The 21,618-nt window shown below is 36.5% G+C and overlaps 1 protein-coding gene across 13 annotated transcripts in view; it reads left to right on the top strand.

Annotated features, from left to right (window-relative positions):
* The first annotated feature begins 5,197 nt into the window (after positions 1 to 5,197).
* Positions 5,198 to 21,618, top strand: part of R3HDM1 (R3H domain containing 1) — a 54,835-nt gene continuing 38,414 nt past the window's right edge. For 9 of the 13 annotated variants that reach the window (XM_026108734.2, XM_026108725.2, XM_064514613.1 and 6 more), the window contains exons 1-6: positions 5,198 to 5,336; positions 6,221 to 6,431; positions 13,393 to 13,434; positions 13,879 to 13,968; positions 18,409 to 18,523; positions 20,587 to 20,665. In XM_026108734.2, coding sequence (XP_025964519.2) covers positions 6,261 to 6,431; positions 13,393 to 13,434; positions 13,879 to 13,968; positions 18,409 to 18,523; positions 20,587 to 20,665 — 497 coding nt within the window. In that variant the 5' untranslated portion in view covers positions 5,198 to 5,336; positions 6,221 to 6,260. The remainder of the gene's footprint in view (positions 5,337 to 6,220; positions 6,432 to 13,392; positions 13,435 to 13,878; positions 13,969 to 18,408; positions 18,524 to 20,586; positions 20,666 to 21,618) is intronic. The other 4 variants (XM_026108733.2, XM_026108730.2, XM_026108728.2 and 1 more) reach the window with 2 other exon arrangements.

Raw genomic sequence — 21,618 nt, 5'->3', positions numbered from 1 at the left:
TTCTAGCTTCAAATTTTAATACATTAATTGTCTTTATGCTTTCTTTTTGTAACACTGATGTAGATATACAGTACAGCAGGTTTGGCTTTCTCCATACTGTTTCACGTAAACTTGAGGATTTGGGTTTCAGGAAGAGTGCAGATGGATAATTGAGTTTCAGCCTGTGCTGCTAGGATAATAAAGTTAAAGCAATTTCTAAACAGAAGTACAGCTTTACAAATAGGTAGATCAGATCTTGGGGGCCAAGACGAGATAAACTGCTGCATACAGTTTGGAGATTCTGAATGACTTGCAACAGAACTGATTTGGAATTTAGCACTGACTGTGATTTTTGACTGTCAGGTGAGGGGGTAGATTACTTACAACTCCAGTAAAAATGAGGTAGATGAATATTGCCCAGAGCAAGGGATACGGTTTAGACCTGTGCAAGAATCTGTTCAAACCTTGTGAACAGAAGCCTCTTTTAGAAATATGCTCTCATCTTACCTTCTTACTGACAGTTTCTGCTTTGTGTTGAATATAGATTTCCACCCCCACCCTTCTAATCCAATTTCCTGCCTTGAATTTGATTGATACCAGTTATTTTGACAGCTGTTCCTGAGATCTTTTCCAGAATGACGGTATCAATAGTGACTTTAACAAAGAAAGAAAATCACCTTCTGTTTTTTGCGTTCTCTTCAAAAGAAAAAGAATCGATTTCTTCCGTCGTAGACGGAGCAAAGCTTCCTATCTCCATCTACGTTGCCTAACAAGAGGGAGATGCAAGCCTTGATGCTTATTACAGAAATTGGATTAAGTTGAGTAGATCCTATTCCCAGAAATATCCTCACTCATTACAAGTCAATTTACTGGGTTTGCAAATGATGATTTTCAAGTTGGAAATCGAAACAAAGTATCCAGTGGTTTTCCACCTGTCGTGATTCAGGAGGCTTCTGTCAAAAAAATCAGTAGTGGCTTTCCTGTTTTTATCACTTCTCCTTTGGGTTGTAGAAAAGAAAGCAGTAAGAGCACAGCATTGACGGTTTTTATGGTCTTCTGACTGAAAAGTGCAAATCTGCCTCGCAGTAGACTGTCAGTTCTTAGCTGCTAATAAGTTTTCCCTCTGAATTGGGACAGGTTCAGAATAGTTGCATACGTAAAGTGATTATCACTTTCCAGAAAGCGAGATAGACTTCACGATGATTGGTGGTATAGTGTTATCAAAACAATGAAGAAGAAATATATACATTTCAGCAATAAGTATTTAGGTAGGGACAGCAATTCCAAAGGTTGAAGAACATAAATATGACGTTGTCTTCCTCCCTTACATACTGTCTGAACTGAAGTCCTGCAACAGATGTCATTGTACTTCCTGACTATTAAAGTAGGTGTCTATAGTTGTCATCAATAACAGATGCTAAAATTGGAAGTCATTTTTGGTGTGACCTGTTGCTATGCATTGAATTCAGGCAAATAATCAATGCAGCTGTCCTCGTGTGGCTTTCTAATGTACTACCCTTCAATATTCAAATCTAATCCTTACAACTTTTTGGATAATTTTAGGGCAGAGATATCTTGTCCCCCTTATTAAAATCAGCTAAACTTCTCCATTGCTATCTGGTCTATGGCCAGTGTTGGGTTTTGAAGGAAATCTACTTCATGCTTCAGTATCCAAGGGAAAACAGAGCTGTAGGTGAAGAATATTTTGTTCTGAGCATGTGTATTTAAAACTCATCCAGTGCTGCCCTGTAAATGCCACTGTAGTGGACACACAGACTAGATTAATATATTGAAAATAAGAAAATACATATTTGCTTACTAGAACCCTTCCCCCTGCTGCCTCTAAACAGCAGAGTCCTGCAATCTGCTTGCTGTCTTTCTTCTCCCTCTTCCTTCCATGTATGGGGCCCGAGGAATTAGCATCAAATTATACAGGGAAGTGAACAGGGGGTTCATAAAGATAAATTGTGGTCTGTCCCTTCCCTCAGTTTGTAGCACATACTTTAAGACCGTTTAACTCAATCTGTGTAAGTTAAGAAATTAGAATTGAATTATCTCAGCTATGAATTATGTCAGCAATGAAAATTGTCTCAACTAGAAGAAACTTAAGGGATGGAGCACTTTCTGAGTACTAGTACCTCATTGTTGTGTGTCTCAGACCATGAGGTTGTATTACAATGAGTTTGTGGTCCTTATTACTCAGGAAAACAAAATTATATTTCAGGTGGGAAAGATTCACTTTTCTATTATATCTTGCTGTTAATCAGAAGCTCAGAGTATGTCATTTACCTGTGGGTGTGTGTGTGGTAATTCCAATGATTCAGACCAAAAAAAACCCAGTTTCATAGGAATTGAAACTGCACAGCTGTTCCTCGGTTTTAGTCACTTTCGCTGTACCTTATGCAGCATGACATCCATAGCCTTTAAACCTATCTGTGCACAAAAGGATCTGCCCATAACACGTTTGAGGCTGGCTTATAGGTGTTCTTTTAGAAAACGTAAGGATATTGTTTCTGTGCAGCAGCCTTCTAGAATGGACAAAGACATCCTGATTGGCATAGGCAAGCAAGTATGCTCACAGTTAAGAGTTAAACTGAGTATGCTTTTTTTAAGGTGATGGTAAAAAGGGATAGTAGCTCTTAGTCAACTTGAATTAAAAAACCTTCAAGATTTACTGAATAAATCTTGAGTACAGCTGCTACATTTATGACTTGTATAGGGAATAGCAATTAAATAACACTTAATTTTCAAGATTTTTGTTTATGTTAAGATCCTTAAAATTATGCAACTGGACTTGAATGTTTTTTTCCTGTGTCTTCAGCCTGTAGCCTTTGAAGAAATTTCTCTGAATGCAATAAAAATAATATATCAGTCCACAGAATCAGTGTCTCTAAGTCTTGCTGACAGTAAAGTGTAATGCCAGCTGCTTCATAAGACTTAAACCATCATCTGGATTTTCTTGAGAAATTAACTCAATAACCCAACAGTGCTGCATAACTTTTGTTGCATTTCTGTACCTTTCTTATTTCCAGTTTGTTGTTTCATCTGTACTCCCACCTCCTTAATGATTTAATGAGTAGGGTGTTTTGAAAAACTCTTCCAGGCCTGAACCATAGCCCACTTTTCTTGTATCTTTTTTCCCCTAGTACTTCACTATGGGATTTATTAAGTCAAAATATGTCTGTAGTATCTCATATCTCTTATCAAATTGTGTGTTTGTTCAGATCTAAAAACTAGATCTAAAAATTGTCATTAGACTTAATCCCACCTCCAAGTAAACCTGGAAGTCTATGGGCCACTGTGCTGCTATTTCCTGTCACTGCAGTCTTCAGTCTGCTGAGGGAGGGAGTAGTTCAGTGTGATACTAAGATATTCAAGGTGTTCCTTTCAGATCTGTAACCATTTCTGATGAATAAAAACCTCTCAGCACTTAAGAAGGTGTTAACTGCCACACACACTGTTGAAAGGATAATTTCAAGTTCTTCCTACCCAAATCTCTTCTGCAATTTTCTTTTGGATTCAGTATTTCATTCCTTATGTATCTATATCTTCTGAAGTGTTGCTGTGTGCCGTTTTAACAGCTGTTGTCTTCCAGCTAGGGGTCTTTGTGTAAACAAAGCACTTGGAATATAAGCTGTTGGTATTATTTACTGTTGTGCAATGTAGAGAACAAAATACACCAGGAAAGGGTTTTTTTTTTTTTTTTTTTTTTTGCTTTCTTTTATTTCTTTGCACATCCTGCTTCCCATCTTCAGTTCTTTGGGTATTCACTGAAGTGAGATGTATGTGTTTCTATTTTCTTTCTCTTGTAATGTAAAGTCAGTGTTAGGTAACTAGTTTTTTGTTGTGTTATTTTATATTAAACACTTTGTAGAATTATTATATTCACAAGACGTTAAACTGATAAAAGATTGGGCACTGTCAGAGCCTAACCTTGTTATTTTGATATTAATTTGTTTTCTAGTGGCCACATACTGCAGAATACTTAATGCTTTCAAATTCTTTTGAGCTAAGATGCAGCTTTTTGGGGACGTTTAGGATCTGATCTTGTAGGACTTGTCCATCCATTTTCTCTGCGTGTAGAGCAACTCTTAAATTCATTTTAAAAGCAAATAATTCAGTGTTAGTTCTTTACCTACGTTGATTTAAAAAAATTATATATAACTGCTGAATAAATATCTCCATTGCTTCTTGCTTTCATTTCACACAACTGTGTTGTTCATTTTTTAATTTGTTTGTTTTCCTGAATTTATTCTAATTATCATATTGATCACACGAAAATTAAGTAGGTCAGCTGGGGAGACAGAAGGTATTCTTGGTGTTTACTGTAACACACATCACTTGCACTATTTGTCATAAGCCCCTCACTAGCTGCCAGAAAAGTGGGAATGCAAAAGATTTCTGCTGTTTTATTTCAACCCGTCTTTCACAGGTTTAAAAGATAAAATTACTTGTGCTTTTTGCTTTAGAATATTTTTGCTATATTAATGTTTTACATTTTGTTTGTATTAGTTGTCGCTATGTACCACTTCAAATACATGCTTCCTTGTGGGTGGTGATATTATTTCTTAGGAAAGCAAATCTGGAAAAGAGGGAAGATGGAACATTCAGTGTTCTAGATACTTGTAAATCCTCACTTGAGGATGATTACTTCATTTGAATAAAATAAAAATGTCTTCTATAACACAGGTTGTCTCAAAGCATGGATTATGTATCATGCTTCTAGATTGTTAACAGAGGAAGCTGCTGTTACACCAATACAGTTTCCTGAGCTTTAACAGCCAGTTACTCCTCCACACCTGCTGGTCTTATTTCAAACTCTCTTTTCAGACTACTCTGGAAGATACCTGTTTGCTTATAGAAACAGAGTATTGCTTAGGAATGCCAACAAAATGTTTATTATGACTACTTGTTAACTTTGTAATACAGAAATATCTTAGAAGTCTGATGAAGAGCATTACTACTACTGCTGGTGGTTAAAGCAAGGAGAATGAAAGAACACAAAGCAGTGAATAAATATTACAAATGCTGCAAGTGCTAATTTATTCTATGCTTCTTTTTCCTTTAAATGTCTCTTCAAGGTTTTCCCCCCTCCCCTCCAAGAAAAGTATCATGCTTTCTTTTTTTTTTCTTTTTTTTTTTCTTTAGGCATTTGAAAGGGATGTTATTGATGACTCAAGACAATATAGTTCTGTCCAGGACTCTACACCAGGGATAAGGACATGGGACTCCTCCTGCCAGATTCCAGATGGTTCATTACAACTGACATCTTGGTTGACAACTGTGAAAAGAAACTTTGGATTATTTTATTTTATTTTTGTGGGAGACCACAATCCCCAAACTGTAGAACAGATCAGGTAGTAATTCAGATACTTAGACTTTTCCATAATGTTATTTGATTTTTTCTATTAATGAAGGAGTTTAAGCATTCATGTTTTAGTCGTCATCTTTCTTTTGTCTAAGAATTAGGAACTTCTTGTTTTCACATCTTGCACTGCAACTGTGTAATGACAATAAATTTATATATATATCTATATATATATATATAAAGGGAAAACTTGAATTGGTCTGTTACAGCTTTAATTATTACAAAGTTCTCTCTTCTCAATGTTTTTATTATTATTATTTTTTATTATGGTAATTGCCAAACCTATCTTGCTTCTTTGTTGCTTTACTAGAGTGCTTAATTTTACCAGGACTAGTTTCATTACATTCAATATGTAAGGTGGCTTCTGCAGTTATTAACTTGCTAAGTTGTTACCAGGGAATTAGGAAACTTAAAAGGTTTAATTGAGTTCATAAATGTTTGCACACTTAGTGCATTGTGATTCATCTGTTTACTCTCAAACCTTTTAAAATAAACTTAATGTGTAATTTTCTCTCCCTTTTAGAATGAGAAAAACATCCCTAGATTTTGTTGGAACAGAGTTTGGTTGGAGTGTCTGAATGTCCAGTGTTTTTTAATACAGGGGGGAAAATCTGCAAGTGTTATGCAATAGTGTAGCTTTTAGTTCTCTCCTGTAGAGAGACCTCGGTTGCATAGGCCTCTTGATAAACATGGTGGAAGAGAAAATGACCACTAACTCACTGTGATACAAACAGCAAAAAGTACTATACTGGGAAGGGGAATTGTTGTGGCAGTAAAATCGTGTTTATTATGGGTAGTTGTGTAGGTGTGTAAATACTTTTGAATGAATTTAAAATTACTCAGTCATGCCTCTTTTTCTTTGTCCTCTTAAAGGCTCCATATTTCTTGTAGAATTTTAAAATAATCTTTTCTAATGAGGATGTCTGATATTGTTACGGTGAAAGATGAAACTGATGCAATGAAAGGTCCAGAAGCGGAATTTAAAGATACAGACCCAGTTGAAAACCTTATAAAATCAGAAAGTCAGGAGCAAATTCAAGCAGATAAGGATGAAAACTGTCCTGACAGCAAAAACGATATGCTGGTAAGAATCTTTTCTCTTATTTTTCACTAGTATATTATGTTTAAATTAATCTGTTTCTTGTGCTTCTCCTCTTTCTCATGATGCTTTTGCATGTTTCTTTGATACAGACCTGGAAAACTTGGCCAGTGTTTGGGAAGCGAGTAGGGTGATTATTACTTTCTCTTTCCTCTTTTATACCACTTTACTGTTTTTATTCATATGAAAATGTGAGGGTTAGGTGGTTTTCTTTTTAACTTTCTTGAGGAAGATGTTTGAGGAAGATGGAGAGCAGTTTTCATGGGAACCCAACCATTTGCCCCTCTTTGGGTTTTCTTGGGTGTGTGCGTTGGGTCTTTTCTATTGTAGCAGCATAAGGAAAAAACTCAGCATCTCAGGTTTTCTTTATTTTGCTGTTGCTGAAGCTTGACTGAGTTTCAGAGACGTGACTGTGTTAAGAATACACTGTGTAGTAACAGTATGGTTTGGTCAAAACACTGGAGTGTTGAGTGTTGCTTGTATGAACAAAGTGCTGCAGCATAGCTCAACGCTTCTGCCTTGAGTAGGGCTGACCAATATAGGGCTTTTGAGCTCTACGTGCTTTGGTGTAGCTTTTATGGCAGGGCTATATCACATAAGGCTTAAGAAATCAGATGTAGGTAATCCAAATCCCCAGGAGCCAGGGGAATCAAGTCTCAGCAGAGCTCTTGAGGCTGGTAGGTCTGGGTCCTGCCACAGCTACCAGCAGGAGGTCTGGCCTTCCCCCTTGCGTTAATGGTGGAGTGAGCCAGTGAGCTATCAGCCTGTCTTGGCTGTGAACTAGTACTCCTATAGCTTCCCTTTTCCTCATTTCTTCACTATTCAACAATTTTGGTGCATGGTTTATCAGGTTAAAAGGTTAGGCAGGCCTCATGCATAGGATAGTTTGAAGAGTAGGTGCCTACGAGTAACTAGCCTTTGTAAGGGAAGGGAAAAGTACCACAAAGAACTTGTGGCATCAACTTTTAAGTGAAAGAGGAAAAAAGATAATGTATCACAACATGTTGTGTTAAAGGAGAAAACACCAATAGGGATGGGTTAAGTGTTTACAGCAGCATATTTAATACCTCAGGGAGTTAGCTACAAAGTTAGTGTTTGTGCTCAGGAGTGCTAAAGGATAGGTGATTTTAAAAGCTGTTTCATGTGGGACTGGCTGGCTACATCCTAGCCGAGGCTGCCCACTTGGTAATTAAAGACAGGCGTCTAAGTGTCTTAGCAGAGTTAAGGAAAGCAACTGAATTTTTCTGGCACAACCTAGAAAAAGGGGCAGGTACCTGAAAGAAAGCATGGTAGCTTGTGTTTATCAAGAAATTAGCTTTTTATAGAAATTTTGTGTGTATGTGTCTTCTGTGGGTTAATAATAAAGCATTTTCTGATAAAAAATCTTGATCTAGATAGTGAGTAGAGCAGTATTCTCTTGTGAGCTGTAAAAGCAGGACAGTAGCTGGCTTGGCTGTTGGCACTCAGAACTGAGTGAAAAGTTGTTTTGGGAGTAGTTTGTTCCTGACTAGCAATTGAACATTCTGATGAGTGAAGAAAACTTTAGTTTCTAGGATAAAGTGCTTCCAAGTAAATCTTGTAGAACACTAAAAACAATACAGTTTTACACTTTAATATCTGCTGGCTTTATTAAGGCTGACATCCGTGTAAAAAAGAATATTTTTTTGAAAATACGGAATCCTTAAAAATGAAATACTTCTCCTGCAATACATGAGAAATAACTGCCACTGAAGAGTTGGTAGCTGTTACAGGTAAACTGCTATTTCTCATTAATCAGTTGGATATCCCAGAAGTTAGTCCAAAAAAAGAAAAAGCCTGAACTCTATTTCAGACAACTCAGTAACTTGGAAAAATATCATTTGCTTTCTCTTTTTTCACTGAAAGTGGAAAAGAAAAGAAGAGTTGTAGTGTAGAAACTTCTGAAACTCAAGTAGCAGGTTTGGCCCTCCTAAAAGCAATTGGTTTTGTGTGTTCAGGCCTAGTCCAGAGAAATGAAACAGCAATGCTTTTTTGCTGCTGTCGGTGGTTGTGGGACTTTGGTTTATTTGGCAGGGGGATGTTGGTTGGTTTTGTTCTTGTGCAAGAGTAACAGCTGGTGGCTGAAATAATTATCTGCCATATGAACTACAAATTGTGTGTGTACAGCTGTGTAATAAAAAGGCTTTCTGGTTCACGCATCCTTACTATCTTTTTCATGGAAAGTTGATATAAATGTAGTATCCAGAAGTCCCAGTCGTAACCAGAGCATTACTGTTACATGAGTAGTACAGTTAAAAACTAAGTTTATAGTCTGAAGATCTTGATTTCCTAAATGGTAGAAGGACAGTAATTTACAGGAGGAACCTTGCTAACAAAAACCCTTTGGAAGTGTACAGAACTGAAGCCTGTGAAAGTGCACTGGGATTACTCCTAGTACAAGTATGTATATGTCATATGTTTGAGGCTTTTTCATTGAAAGCATATCTTCTGCTTAAATACAAAACAAAAGATAAAACTTCAGTGTGTGCATGTCAAACAAAACTTTTGATAATAGTTGGGAACAGTAGAGGAGTCAGCAGGTTAGTTTTTAATTAACAAATCATTAAATAGTTTGACTAGAGACATTTCACCATACGTACTAGTTTTTTCATTTAAGTGCAGATTAAATGTTACTGTAATAACAGAGGAAAATAGCAAAAGATTCATTGAGAAATGTTACAGAAGGCTGCCGGAAGTTTATTGGAATTAGATATGTTCTTTTGTTTGATAAAAGAATACTTCGGAGTGTGAGAGTGTGTTGGTGTCGTGTGTTTTGTTGTTTTCTAGCTAGTAGCTGACATAACTGCTCAGTAGGTTTCACAGCTATAGACAAACCACAGTAATAATTCTGAATACAGTTACCTCTTGTCTTGCAAGTTGCGACTTAACTTCTTTACAGCCTAGTAATAAATCAGCTATGATCATTCCTCTGTCTAAACCTGTCATTGATTGATGCCAGGTATGTCAGGATCTCCTCGGTTACAGAATCTGGTTATGATAGTTTGAAGTATTTCTTCAGATCTACATTCCAGATTATTTTGATGTGGTGCATTAGTAACCTGTTTGCTGTTTTACACATTTTTGGAGGTACTATGTAAATGAGAAAAATAGTGCAGAAGTAATATAACTGATACAGAGAGATCGTTAAGGAAACTTTTTGAATTGTCATATTTTGAAGTGACCATCAAATAGCATTTAAATGAGATTGGAAATGAGAGGCACTAACATGAAAATTACTTTTACAGAAGTGCATGGCCTGCACTGTGGTAGGATTTGTGATCAAAATGGTTTGGTTCATCAGTCACTATTGCCTGATCTGTGTGCTTCAAGATCACCCACCTGTTAAGCTTATCCACATTATATGATGGCATACTAATTCTGAATTAGCCAGAACAGTAAGTTATAAGGTATTTGACTTTATCAGCTGGTGACAGGACAGGCAATGCCTCATCCACCATAAGGTCTGCTGTTACAGAGTTAGCATATCAAGAAATATTAAAAATAAATCAACAGTGTGGATTTAAGTCACATGATAGTGCTTTTTATTCAGTATTAGGAATACTGAAGATTGTCTAATCATTGCTTGCATAAATACAGATGTTTGCAGTGAGAAAATTTTTAGTTCAGAAATATTTCAAGAATCTTGTATGGGGTCAAAAATGCAGGTAACCCATTTCAGAGTAGTAAGATAATTTAATTATATTTCATTTTCCTTAATGCTGTAATAAACTTCCAGTATGTAAACATAATATTTATTACCTTTCTGGATGAAAAAAGAAGGTGTGTTTGTAATGACTGGATGTTTCACTGATTCAACGTTATTAGCTTTTTGTAGTTTTAAATCCAATTTCACTATTGGCCACCTTTTTAAACAAACAGAAAAACCTTTAATAGTTTGTGGTATATTTCTTCTAGAAAAGGCAGCTTTGTCCTTATCCTATAATCTATGCGCTACACTGGGGGGAGGATGGGGAGCTTAAGCACTCAGACATCTCTACTGTGGAAAAAAAAATAACTACTAAGTGGATATGAGATCCTTGATGGAATAATGATTGTCAAAGCAGTAAAAGATTAGGAGAAAGCAAGCAGCATATCGCTGCATATCAGGAAAAGCACTAGCGAGCTGTGGAGAGCAGAAGAAGAAAGTATTACAAGATGACAGAGGCCTCGTGATGCATGAATGTGAGACTTTACACACCTGTTGTATGATATAGGCAAGCCAAATGTTGTACTGAGTGGGTATAATTCTGTTTTGGATTTATGATAATTAAGCAGATATCCTAGTCCTTTGGAGGAATTAAATGAAACAGAGTTTTTCCCCAGCAACTAGATGTCTCTAATAATTTCTTCTCTCCATATTAGCACAAACCTTTGTTTGCCTTTTGTATTCCTCAGCTGAGTTCCCTGCATCCGTTCTTCTCTACAGCGTTACAAAGCTATGGTTGTTAGGACTCTAGCCTTTGACTGGATTTAAAATTGAGACCTAATCTAGCAGAGAGGTGAAAAACGAAAAGTCCTTATAACATTCTCTGTTCAGGTCTGTTGTATCTATGCTCTGAAATGTCCAAACAATGCTTCAGAACTATATACAATACCTCCTCACAAAACCTTTCCCGCTGCTGAGTTTGCTCTGGTGTGCATGACCTGATTTTAGCCAGTCTTTTAGCTATACCCATTTGTACTGGGTCTGGTCCAGTGCTGCTTACCTCTCAGTAAGGTATGTTGGGGCTTAATCTCCAAATTACAGCTGGTTGTGGGGTCTTGTATTTCCAGTTTTGACACCTTTGAAGTCATCCGGTTGGTAGGAAAACAAGGAGCTTGGGCCTGTCAAAGGATTAATTGTTTTACAGGGCATAAGAAAGTTGAAGCTCCTTGCTAGTTACAATGTTTGGGATGGTATTTATTTTATGTGTAACTCTGAGATTTGATACATTTAAATCAGGGGAGAATCTCCATCCTGCCATGCTCTACCCCACAACTCTCCCCATAGCCATTGATGTTGTATTTGGTCCCTAAAAATTGCCGGGAGCTCCTGAAATATAGCACCCTAGTATTCATATACCTTAGCTGACTGCCCTGAATACCCTATAGTGCTTTAATTAACTCTTTCCTCATAGGTTGCAAACACCTGTCATAAGAAGTCTGAAATGCAGCATGATTGGTAGTATCAGTTAGAGTGGCTTTTCAGCCTGCAAACAGAACTGTAATTGTGTACCCAAATGGAAGATGGGATGTAGCGTAGATGAAACATTTTAGAGAAATGTACTGCCAAGTTTGTGCTGTTTGTGTTTGAAATCTGAAAATGGCATTTATGTTAAACATTCTTGCAAAGCATTCAGGTTAGAAACTAGATTCACTTCAGTTTTAATATATCAATTGTATTATGAGACACATGCTTCACTTTATCTGGCATAATAAAATACACTTTGATTTTTGGCTGCAATAGGTTCAGGAGACTTTACTGAGGTAAGATGAGGAGACATGTGCTCTGTTTTTTTTGGGGGGGCAGGTCATCATTCATCTAAAAGTAAATGAAATATTGATTATTAACAATTGCCGTAATGTAGGCACCCCTGTCTGTTGTTTAGACAGTGAACTGAGAACTGCACTGGCAGTGCCCGTTCATTTTAAGTTTCGACTGCTTAGTTTGAACCTACCTAAGATGATTGATGCTGGAGTAATTGATAGAGGCTGGGAAATGATCCAGTTCTTGAAAGCTCAATAACTTGGTATAATAGAAAATTTGCCAAGGGTATGTGAATTGCCAGTTTTCAGTATACAATGCATGCTTCCAGCATAGATGATTGAAGGGAAAAAATGTTTTGCTGATGCCAGCAAAACACAAGTGCTCTGTCTTGCTCCAAGTATGACAACAGTTGAAGTGTCTTTGCTGCTCAAAACTTCAGCAAGTTTCCTTTAGAAAACTGATGACCAGTTCAATTGGTTTTCAGTTTGGCTATTTAAAATCCTGTTCAGTAGTGAAATAGATAGTATTTAAATGAGCTTTCCTTCTGCTTTTCTTCAGCTTAGCTGGAACAACAATCCAAAAAATACATTTGAGACTTGAGGAAAATGAGAGAAATCGCTGTTCTTCTCCCTTGACTTGCTAGAACCCTTTTCTTTAGGTTAGGTGTTTTGAATAGATGGTTGGGAGCTGCCTAAATGGAGAGGTAATGGAGCTGGCTGCTATAGCCAGCCAGCAAGTGTATAGTGGTGAATAATGTGTGTAAAATTTTGATTAAAAGAAAAAAAATAGAGTTAAAGAAAATTAATGAAGTAGTATAGAGGTAGAAGCAGGAAAAAGATCATCTTCCCTTGACTTTGTTTTTGCATTTTTGGAAGCAGGAGGATAAATGCCATAGGCTGGTCATTTTTGTCAAGTACGTAGGGGGCCAAAAAGTTTTAACCGTTAGCTGGCCCTTTTTAAAGTCAGTGTTTATAGCTCCTGAGAGAAAAAGAAATGTATTTTTTACTCTGATTATGCTAGGCCATTATCTGCTCCCCTTGTCACAGCAATGCTTTTTTCATACAATCATCTTTGCAGGTAGGTTTCAGGAACTGGAAGCAAATCCATAAAACTGTGTCATATTGTCAGGGAAATTAGGACATGAGAATTTAAAATATAGAAGCTGGCTAAGATAGTTAGCTGTTTGGATCTTACTAAGCAAAAGTGAACAAGAATGTTTGCTTCCTGTTAAATTTCTGTAATATCTACTGATGATAAATGAAGAACAAGGATTTTACCTGGCGAAAATGGGGGGAAAAAGCATGTAATCCTTCAGCCAAAAGCATCTGTTGCTCATTTCTCAGATGTGACAATCACGTCTGTAGTAACTGTTACAATTTCCTCCATTATATAGACTTTTGCATTAATAAAGTTGAACTATGAAGTTTAATATTAATCTTTTTTGTTGTGCCTATCATTCAGCGACCAGTGCAGTCTTTTGGACAGACAGCAAAAAGGTCAAAGGTACAGTTGACTTGTGTGCTGGCATGCTAAGGAAGTCCTTCAAGCTTGATGAAGCCTTGTTACTTTGTGAAAAGTGCCTTTAGTTTTATCTTTTATTTTTGGCAATGCAGCTTTGTTTTGTTCTGTTGGATTTTGTCTTGCTTAGTTGTCTGCTTTTGTGGTTTGCCTTTGTATTTTTGGTGGCTTTTTATTGTTATGGAGAGAAACTCTTTTCCAAAGAGTTTATTTACTTTTCATTAGCTGTGCTCTATTGTGATGACAGTGCCTTCAAAAGCTGCAATTGTTTGGGTTTTTTCTTCATACAGAAAATTCCTTACGCTATTTAAAATATTAAAATGCAGTTTTCAGCCAATTTGTTTTATATAGATTAAATTGAAAAGTAATAGCTTAAGGTATTTATTTATTTTAAGGCTGGAGTTTTTAATTATACATACTTTCCTTTAGTCAAACACAAAGTTAAAGTTAGTTCGGAGCCTTGCTGTATGTGAAGAATATCCACCACCTCCCACAGCTGAAATATCACAGGACCTCCAGGTAAAAATGTTACTGAAATTTCTGAAATGATTTGAAGTAACTTATTGTTCAAAAGCAAGTCTTTTGGGTACTCCTTAAATATGTAGATACCACCTTTTTTTTTTTTTTTTTTTTTTTAAATACAGCTTTCACGGAGTTAGTGATATCAGGCAAAGAATCTGTTCCTTTATTTTTCTGAACTGCTATTGGGGTGATGTCTGGGGAACAGGAAGAGGGGATTCTCTTGGTTATTTTATCTTTCTAATGTCACAGTGAACTTGAGGCAGTGTTAAACTGCCTAAATGCTGTGGGCCATCATTAAGATGGTTAAAGAACAAATTTGTGATTAATATGTAGCATAATTTACCAGCTCTTTAAATTTAGAGAACTTACAGTTTAAGTTCTGGTGTCTTGTAAAGCAGAGAGAAATACATGTTGAAGAACTGGAGGTAGGAATTTTTGTTGTGGTTTTTGATGCCAGAGTCTGCAGCCTATGGCCATAGGTCTTACTTACAGAACAGCTCATACAGGCAACTTCCTCATCCAGTTTGCTTTCTTTCCCAAGGATTTTTTGGGAGTGGCATGGACAAGTTCTTGTGTAAGCAGCAATCTGCTGGTGGCTGCACTTCGGAAGAAAGTCAAGCATGATATGCATGCTCGATTGCGCTTTGCATGCGTGGGAAGTCCAGTGGCTAGGTGAAGTGAGAGGCTGTCTTGTATGGCTCTCTCTGGCATTAGAATGAACTTCCCCTTGCTGGAAAAGTTGATATCACTGCTCTGTAATATCAGTGAGACTGTAAATGATTTCTAGTTTTATGTTCATACTAAAAGTGGCTTTTAAGCGTAAGGAAGAATAAAATTCAGAATAAAGTTGCTGGTAATACTTGGGTTCTGGAGAACCCTGCTTTTTAACGATTAGAAAATGTTAGCTTTGATAGGATCAAAGATATCCTTACTAGCCTATGAACTGTTTTGGAATACCTCTTTAGTCTTGCCTGCAACTGTTTATCACTCACCTCTTCCACGCTAGTGTGTACAACAGCTCTTGGCCGTGAAAATCCCAGGTACGTAGAGGTGCAGATGTCACTCAGTGCATCACTGCTGGCTATGTCTCCTTGCCTCTAGCAGAAGGCTATAATGAAAAAGGTGCTAGACCCAATAAGTTCTAAGGCAAATTGATTTATTTTCTGAAATATTCTTCTGTATTTTCTTGAGCAATTGTTTGCAACATGGGAAAAGATGTTCTTAATTACTGAGGAACCTGGGTAAGATCTTGCAAATTTTAAGCTTTAGTCCTTATAAGCACTGGCAGTCTGTTAAGTACAGGTGCTATAGAAGTACTAGCTTATTGATTTATTGAATGAGGAAGAGTATAACTGATTAATTAGATCTTTTATCTTTATAAATACACTAAGTCTTTATTTTTTTGTCATTATTTTTCTAAATATTAGGTACTGGGTTTGTTTTGGTTCTCTGTGCTCTGACATGAAGTACAAATACTAGCAAGGGATGATTTTTTTTTTTTAAGGAAAGAATGGTTTCATGTGAATTAGTAGTAGTAGTATTACGGGTCACAGGAACATAAATCTCTGAAGGATCTAACTTTTTCTTCATTAGCAAAATGAAACAGCCCAAAAGAAAAACAAAGACCAGCATCCAAATGTTAGTTAGCTTACACTGACTTGTGTAAATTGCCATTGTAGATTGAGATTGCTGGTAAATGTAGGTCCTTTGAGTAAAATTCTGTAATGCCTTCTGCCTGACTCTCTCTTTTCTCAAGTGTTTTAAGCTGGAGGAAGTTTTCAGGGTTTGATGGCTTTTGCTTGGGGGATTGTGTCGGGGGGGATGGGAGGGGATGTTGTTTGTTTGTTTTTTAGTATTGGGATTTGGTGATAATTCCTGCTGCTATGATCTGTTGACTAAAATAACTGGCCATTTTGCAAAAGAGAGTAATCTTTAGAAACATATCCATGTCCAGAACTAAGTAAGGGACAAATAGTAGGAAGCGGAAAGTGATGATGATGAGTATTAGAATACTCTCTAGGCTAGGAAACCAAGATTTATTAGCAGCGAAGAAAATGTTTTGGAGACCTATATCGAAAGGCAAAGGAATGAGGATTTTGGGTAGGAAGGTGGTTGTGAAGATTCTGTGAAATCAGTATGCTAGTAGAGACTAACTACCGCTCAGGAGGGAGTAAAAGAATTCTAGGGAATAGAAGCTGAAAAATATGACCTACTTGATGCCTGACTAGAAAGATTCAGGAAAAATCTAATTAGATGCTACAGTTTTTATAGCATGAAATCATAAGAAAAAGCACTTGTTATACAATTCTGTATCACACTTAGAAATAGAATTGGTGGTAGTAGCAGAATTGATTTTTCCCCAAGCAGCTCTTGGGGAAAGAAATATAAAAACAATCATTTGTTGTAATCCTCTGATGTAAGTATTTCTGCATGTTTTTACTTTGGATGACCTTAGAGCAGTTAGTAGATCAATTTTCTAATGAAGAAAAATAGTCACAGTGTGAAAATTATCCTTGTCATTACTGATGATGTTTTGTGGAGTATTATTGTAAAATAGAGAATTGCTCATTATATCAGTGGATCTGAGTTGGAAATAATTTCTGAATGCATAAGCCATGGTGGGTTTTTTCATTTTTCTTTTCTCAAATAACAAACAATTATGTAGTTACTGGGTGAGCAGCTGCAGTGTAATGCAGTTATCGGTGACAAGCGGGTTGCTCGTTTGTGTTATATTCAGGTTTAAAGTACGGTGAGAAATACAAAGTTTTGTTTTGGAAACCAGTGAATTCTCATGACTAGGAAATAATGTTACAGTTGAGTTCATTATTAGTGATTGGTAACAGTTTGTCAGACTTGGGTATAGATAACCTCAAAAAGACTGCTAGGCTTTTATTTCTAATGCTGGTTTGCAGGATATATATGTATTAATGAGTTTAAAATATTTAATTTGAAATTTTAATAAGCAATAATAAAAATGAGAGTTGATAAAACTAGCACCCAACTTGTTTATTCACTTCAAAATAATTTTAAAATGGTCATCTCTCCAAAAGTAAACTCTGAAACTGGTTTTTACTGAAGCCTCGTAAGTGTAGGGTTCCCATTGTCCACTTCAGAAAGGACCAAGGTAGAGAGCAGTTTGGTGTGCTGGGGCAGGAGCTTGACTACAGGCTGTGCAAGGATGTGTTTGCATGTGTGACATGCGTTAGCCTTGGTGAATCCTCATCAAGTTTAATTCTAGACAGCTTTCATGAATAAGACCAATTCTGTGATGTGAGAGGTTAGGAATAGTTTATAGCAGGTAGCTGGATATGTGAATGAGAAAGCTTTAAAACAGCAAAAACATGGGGAAGAAAGGGTTTGAAGGAAGAGTGAGGACTTGGAATGGGAAAGGATTTGGTGCAGGATGTAAGAAGAGCGGTAGGGAAAAATGGATGTGGGGCAGATTGCATGGGTCTCTGGGCTGGGAAGAGCTAGATGCTCTAGGGTAGTGTGGATGTTAGCATAAACTCAGTTGATGGCTTCTGCGGGAGCAGAATTGACATTTGAGGGGCTTCAGGGTAGAAGGAATGGGGGAAGTCGCCTACAGGATTGCTACTTTCCTGCTCCTCTTCTCAGCATCTCTCGGACACAGGATTACACTCTACCTCATCCGGTTTTGTTGTCTGAAAACTGTGTCCTTCACTGACATGAAGAACAAATTAGCCACTTTCCCGTAATTAGGGGACCACTGTATCATTTTAATTAAAAAGGGAAGCTTTTCTTTGCTCTACATGAGAAACAACTTCCATAATAGTTTGTCTAGCTGTAGAAAAACATGGATTTTGAGATGATTACATGTAAACCTACTCTGTTGAAACATGCAACAAGAATCTAAGCCTTGATAATGATATGGTCTGCAAATTCTGTCTTTATAAACTGAACTGTAAATTTTTGCTTTTTGTGAAATTTGGATTGCCAGTCTATCTTAAATAGATTTAAACTTTTGTTTTACTAATTTTTTTTCTTGTTATCAATCAAATCAGAACTTTAAACAAGTTTTTATAGTAGAGAACCATGAAGAATAGGGAAAAAGGCATCATGGGTGATAAGCTTTATAAAAATTTAGATGATGTATACAATTTATGGGTCTAAATAACTGAAACATTTTCATATGTGCCTCTAGATATTTTAGATTTGTTTTGAAATAGCATTCATGGCCTGGAAGTGCGTGCAAGTTCTAAAATACCACATATATTAGTTGTCTTTACAGTTTTTATCATTCACTGATAAATAGCTTCATTGTGTGTTTGCATAAAATACATGCATGATTACAAAGAATATGGAGACAGTTATTTTCATTGTTACTTCTTCAGTATGCCGGTAGTACAAAACAGTTCTCATGCAGGTATATATAGTTTAAAATAATTTCTATGATGATTAATTTTTACTTTTTGACAGGAGAAAATCCAAATCCAGTTATCACAGTCTTTTGAGAAAGAAGAAAAGCCCACGAAAGATGAAACAGAAGAGGAAAAGTCAAGTGATAAACTGCCCAGAAAAATGTTATCAAGAGGTTTGCCATCTATTATTCTGCTTTTAAGTTCTGTTTTTACATCTCTATCTAGAATTCCGTACTAATACCCTTGAGTAGCTTTGGCTATGGGAAACTCTTGTGAATTACTGTATAAGTAAAAAATATATCATTTTCTCAAGACTAAAAGGTAATTTCTTCAAAATTGTTGTCCATATATGTACATTTTATGCACATCAACTACAAGAGGTTTTTTGCATATCAGTCATTAACAACTAAGTGTCTTGTGTATGTGAATATATGATAGTCTGAGCTCGTAAACAGAAGTTCAGTCATTGATCTGCGTTTTACTGATGTCAGTACATCAAAGCAGTGTATACATAGGTGGAAATTTGTATTACATGGATGATAGTGGAAATTTATAGGTACAGATGGAGTTGTCACCTATTGAAAAGTCAGGTTCCCTTTCCTCTGTTAGTGTTTTTTTGTTTTGTTTTTTAAGGAATAGAGAAAATACATTGTATGAACTTCAGCACTTGTCAAGATTTGAAAAGCTTGAATCTTATTTATTGTATCTGTTTGTGAAATGAATTCTGTGTTTCTTGAAACAAATACTGAAATGTCAACTCTAGGCTATATCTTTGTTAATCAGGTATTAAGTTGTGTACTGCATGTGTATGTAAAGAATATCCAGAGAAAAGGCAATTTGCTTCCAGGAGGCCATTGTATAAACTTTAATCATCTTTTCACAAGTGTAGCAAACAGATCAAACACTTTTGAGCTAGAGAGGGAGCCAGTCCCACAACTAGGTTTCAGCAAGCTCATCTCAGTTGCCTCAGTCTTGTCAAAGTATCCATTGGAAAACTGATTTTACTAGGACCTGTAGAGGTTATTTTCTTACTCCCAAGACTTCATTGTTACAGGTTTTGTGAAACACAAGTGAGCATGACAGCTACGTTTTTACTTCTTTTTTTTCTAATCTTTATTCAGCAGAAGTCAATGTTCTTGTTTTATTTTTCATTTTTTTTGATAGTGTCTAGATCTTTTTAAGGTTTTGGAGCAAGGGTGGAACTAGATAAGTAAAAACAGCAAGTGTTATATTTTCATTTTAATATTCCTGCAGTCTGAATTGAAGATCTGTTCTATCTGCTGAAAATCTTTGCTTTTTAGCCTGGAACAAAACTCTCCCTCTGACTCTCCCACAGTCATTGGTGTTGGATTGGCCCCTAAAATTGCCAGGCACTCATGAAATGTAGCATCCTAGTGTTCAGATAAGTTGACTGCCCTGAATACCCTATAGTGCTTTGATTAACTTTTTCCTCATCCATGAGTCCTTAAGAAGTCTGTGTAGACTGACCAGCAAAGGCCTGGAGTGGCCAGGGCCTAGGCACAAGTTTGAGCCATGCCTAACTTGAGAAGAGGTTGGCACTTTAGTTCTTGAAAGAAGTCTAATTCCAAAAAAATATTGAATGTTCATGTAAGGGAAGATTGTTAGGGCACAGTCTTAAAACACTGTTTCTTTCTATGATAGATTTTAAAGCATAAAACATAACTTTAAATATTTTCACAAGATAATTTTTAGAAATTTTCAAAGAGAAGTCCCATAGCTTTCTGCCTCATTTCTGGTTTCACTGAAACCAAGTCCAGTGCAACAAGCATTTGTAATAGTACAGAATAGGAATTGCCAAGGTTAAACTGTTGCATTCTAAATTACTGGGATATTGCTGGTTCACCAAAGTACATGCAACAGTGCAATGTAGTATATTGAAGAAAACGCGCAGGACTGATGGAAATCAGGTGTCTCAACGTGATATACTGCTTGAAAATATGTAGCTATTTATTAGTACATTGGCAGTGTTATTGGAGTCTTTGTTCTGTGTTACATGTTGAATTGGGGGATTCGAGGAATCGAGGGAGCAATTATGGGATTGGGTTTATACTTGAGCCTTTTCTCTGGAAACTGAAAATATTTAATATTTGGAATCACATGCTTAATATTTGGACACTATTCATACATAAATATGATTTTCAGCAATTAAGTGGGGGAGGGAAAGTATTAATATTTTTTTTCAAAGTGTAATTGTGGTCTTCCTCCCCACACTTAGATTCCAGCCAAGAATACACAGATTCCACGGGCATAGATCTTCATGAATTTTTAGTCAATACATTAAAAAACAATCCCAGGTAAGTGTGAAAGAATGTAATTTTCTGTTTTTCTTCCTTGTTAGTAAAAGTATTACATCTCCTTCCCCCACGCCCTTAAATGTATAACACTGCATGTCAGTTATTTAGGATGAAATTTTGTTGTGCAGGCTCTCTGAAAACTCATCCATTGTAATGTGTGTGTTATAGGAGCAGAGATTCAGTACGTTGAAATGGTTTAAATGCTTTTCATGTTTAATGAGCAAACAATGAGTTCTGTCTGTGTGCAGTAGCCTGTTTCAGGGGATGCTAATAATATTGTTTCTCTAAAATTTGCACTTCTTTAGTATCTGCTTGTTAGAGACCAAACTGCCTTTTATTTTAATCTGCCTTGCACTGAGTTTACAGACAAAGGAGCTTCATTTAAGCTGCACCATATAACTAACTATACTTGGGATGTAGCTCTCTACTCTGCATGTCAAGAACCAAATCTGACCTAATTCAAGTCTGTTACTCTTTAGCAACGTAGCTGATGTGGTTCTGTTGCTTTGAGGTTTGCAGTATGCTGCTGTCTATCTTGTTTACCCTTTTCCTCAGTAGGAATTAATACTAGGACTGCGGATATACATACAAGGCAAGAACTCTATGGAATTGTGCTGCTGTTGCAAAGGCTGTTCCACTGCTATGTATTATTTATTCATATTATAGTTAGGATTTCCAGTGTGATAATGTATTGAGATTCTGTTTTGTTGGCAAAAAAAATCTAAAAGGGGCTATCGTAAGGGGCCCATGCTGTTTTGTCCTACATAGAGAACCTAAAAAAGCACAGATCTCTGTTAGATTCTTACTTTGATTCTATTTGAAGTCATAAAGCATCCCAATGAAAAAAAGAAGTTGCAGATGAAAGTCTGCTGTGGGTTTACATACCCAGTAACTGGGAAGCTCAGTTATCTGATGTGCGCCAATTGTGAACTGTGAGACAGTTAATTTCATTA

Source organism: Dromaius novaehollandiae, chromosome 7, assembly GCF_036370855.1.
Source record: "Dromaius novaehollandiae isolate bDroNov1 chromosome 7, bDroNov1.hap1, whole genome shotgun sequence".
NCBI lineage: Eukaryota > Metazoa > Chordata > Aves > Casuariiformes > Dromaiidae > Dromaius > Dromaius novaehollandiae.
The sequence above is the reverse complement of the archived record's forward strand: the minus strand, read 5'-3'. Positions and strand labels throughout refer to the sequence as shown.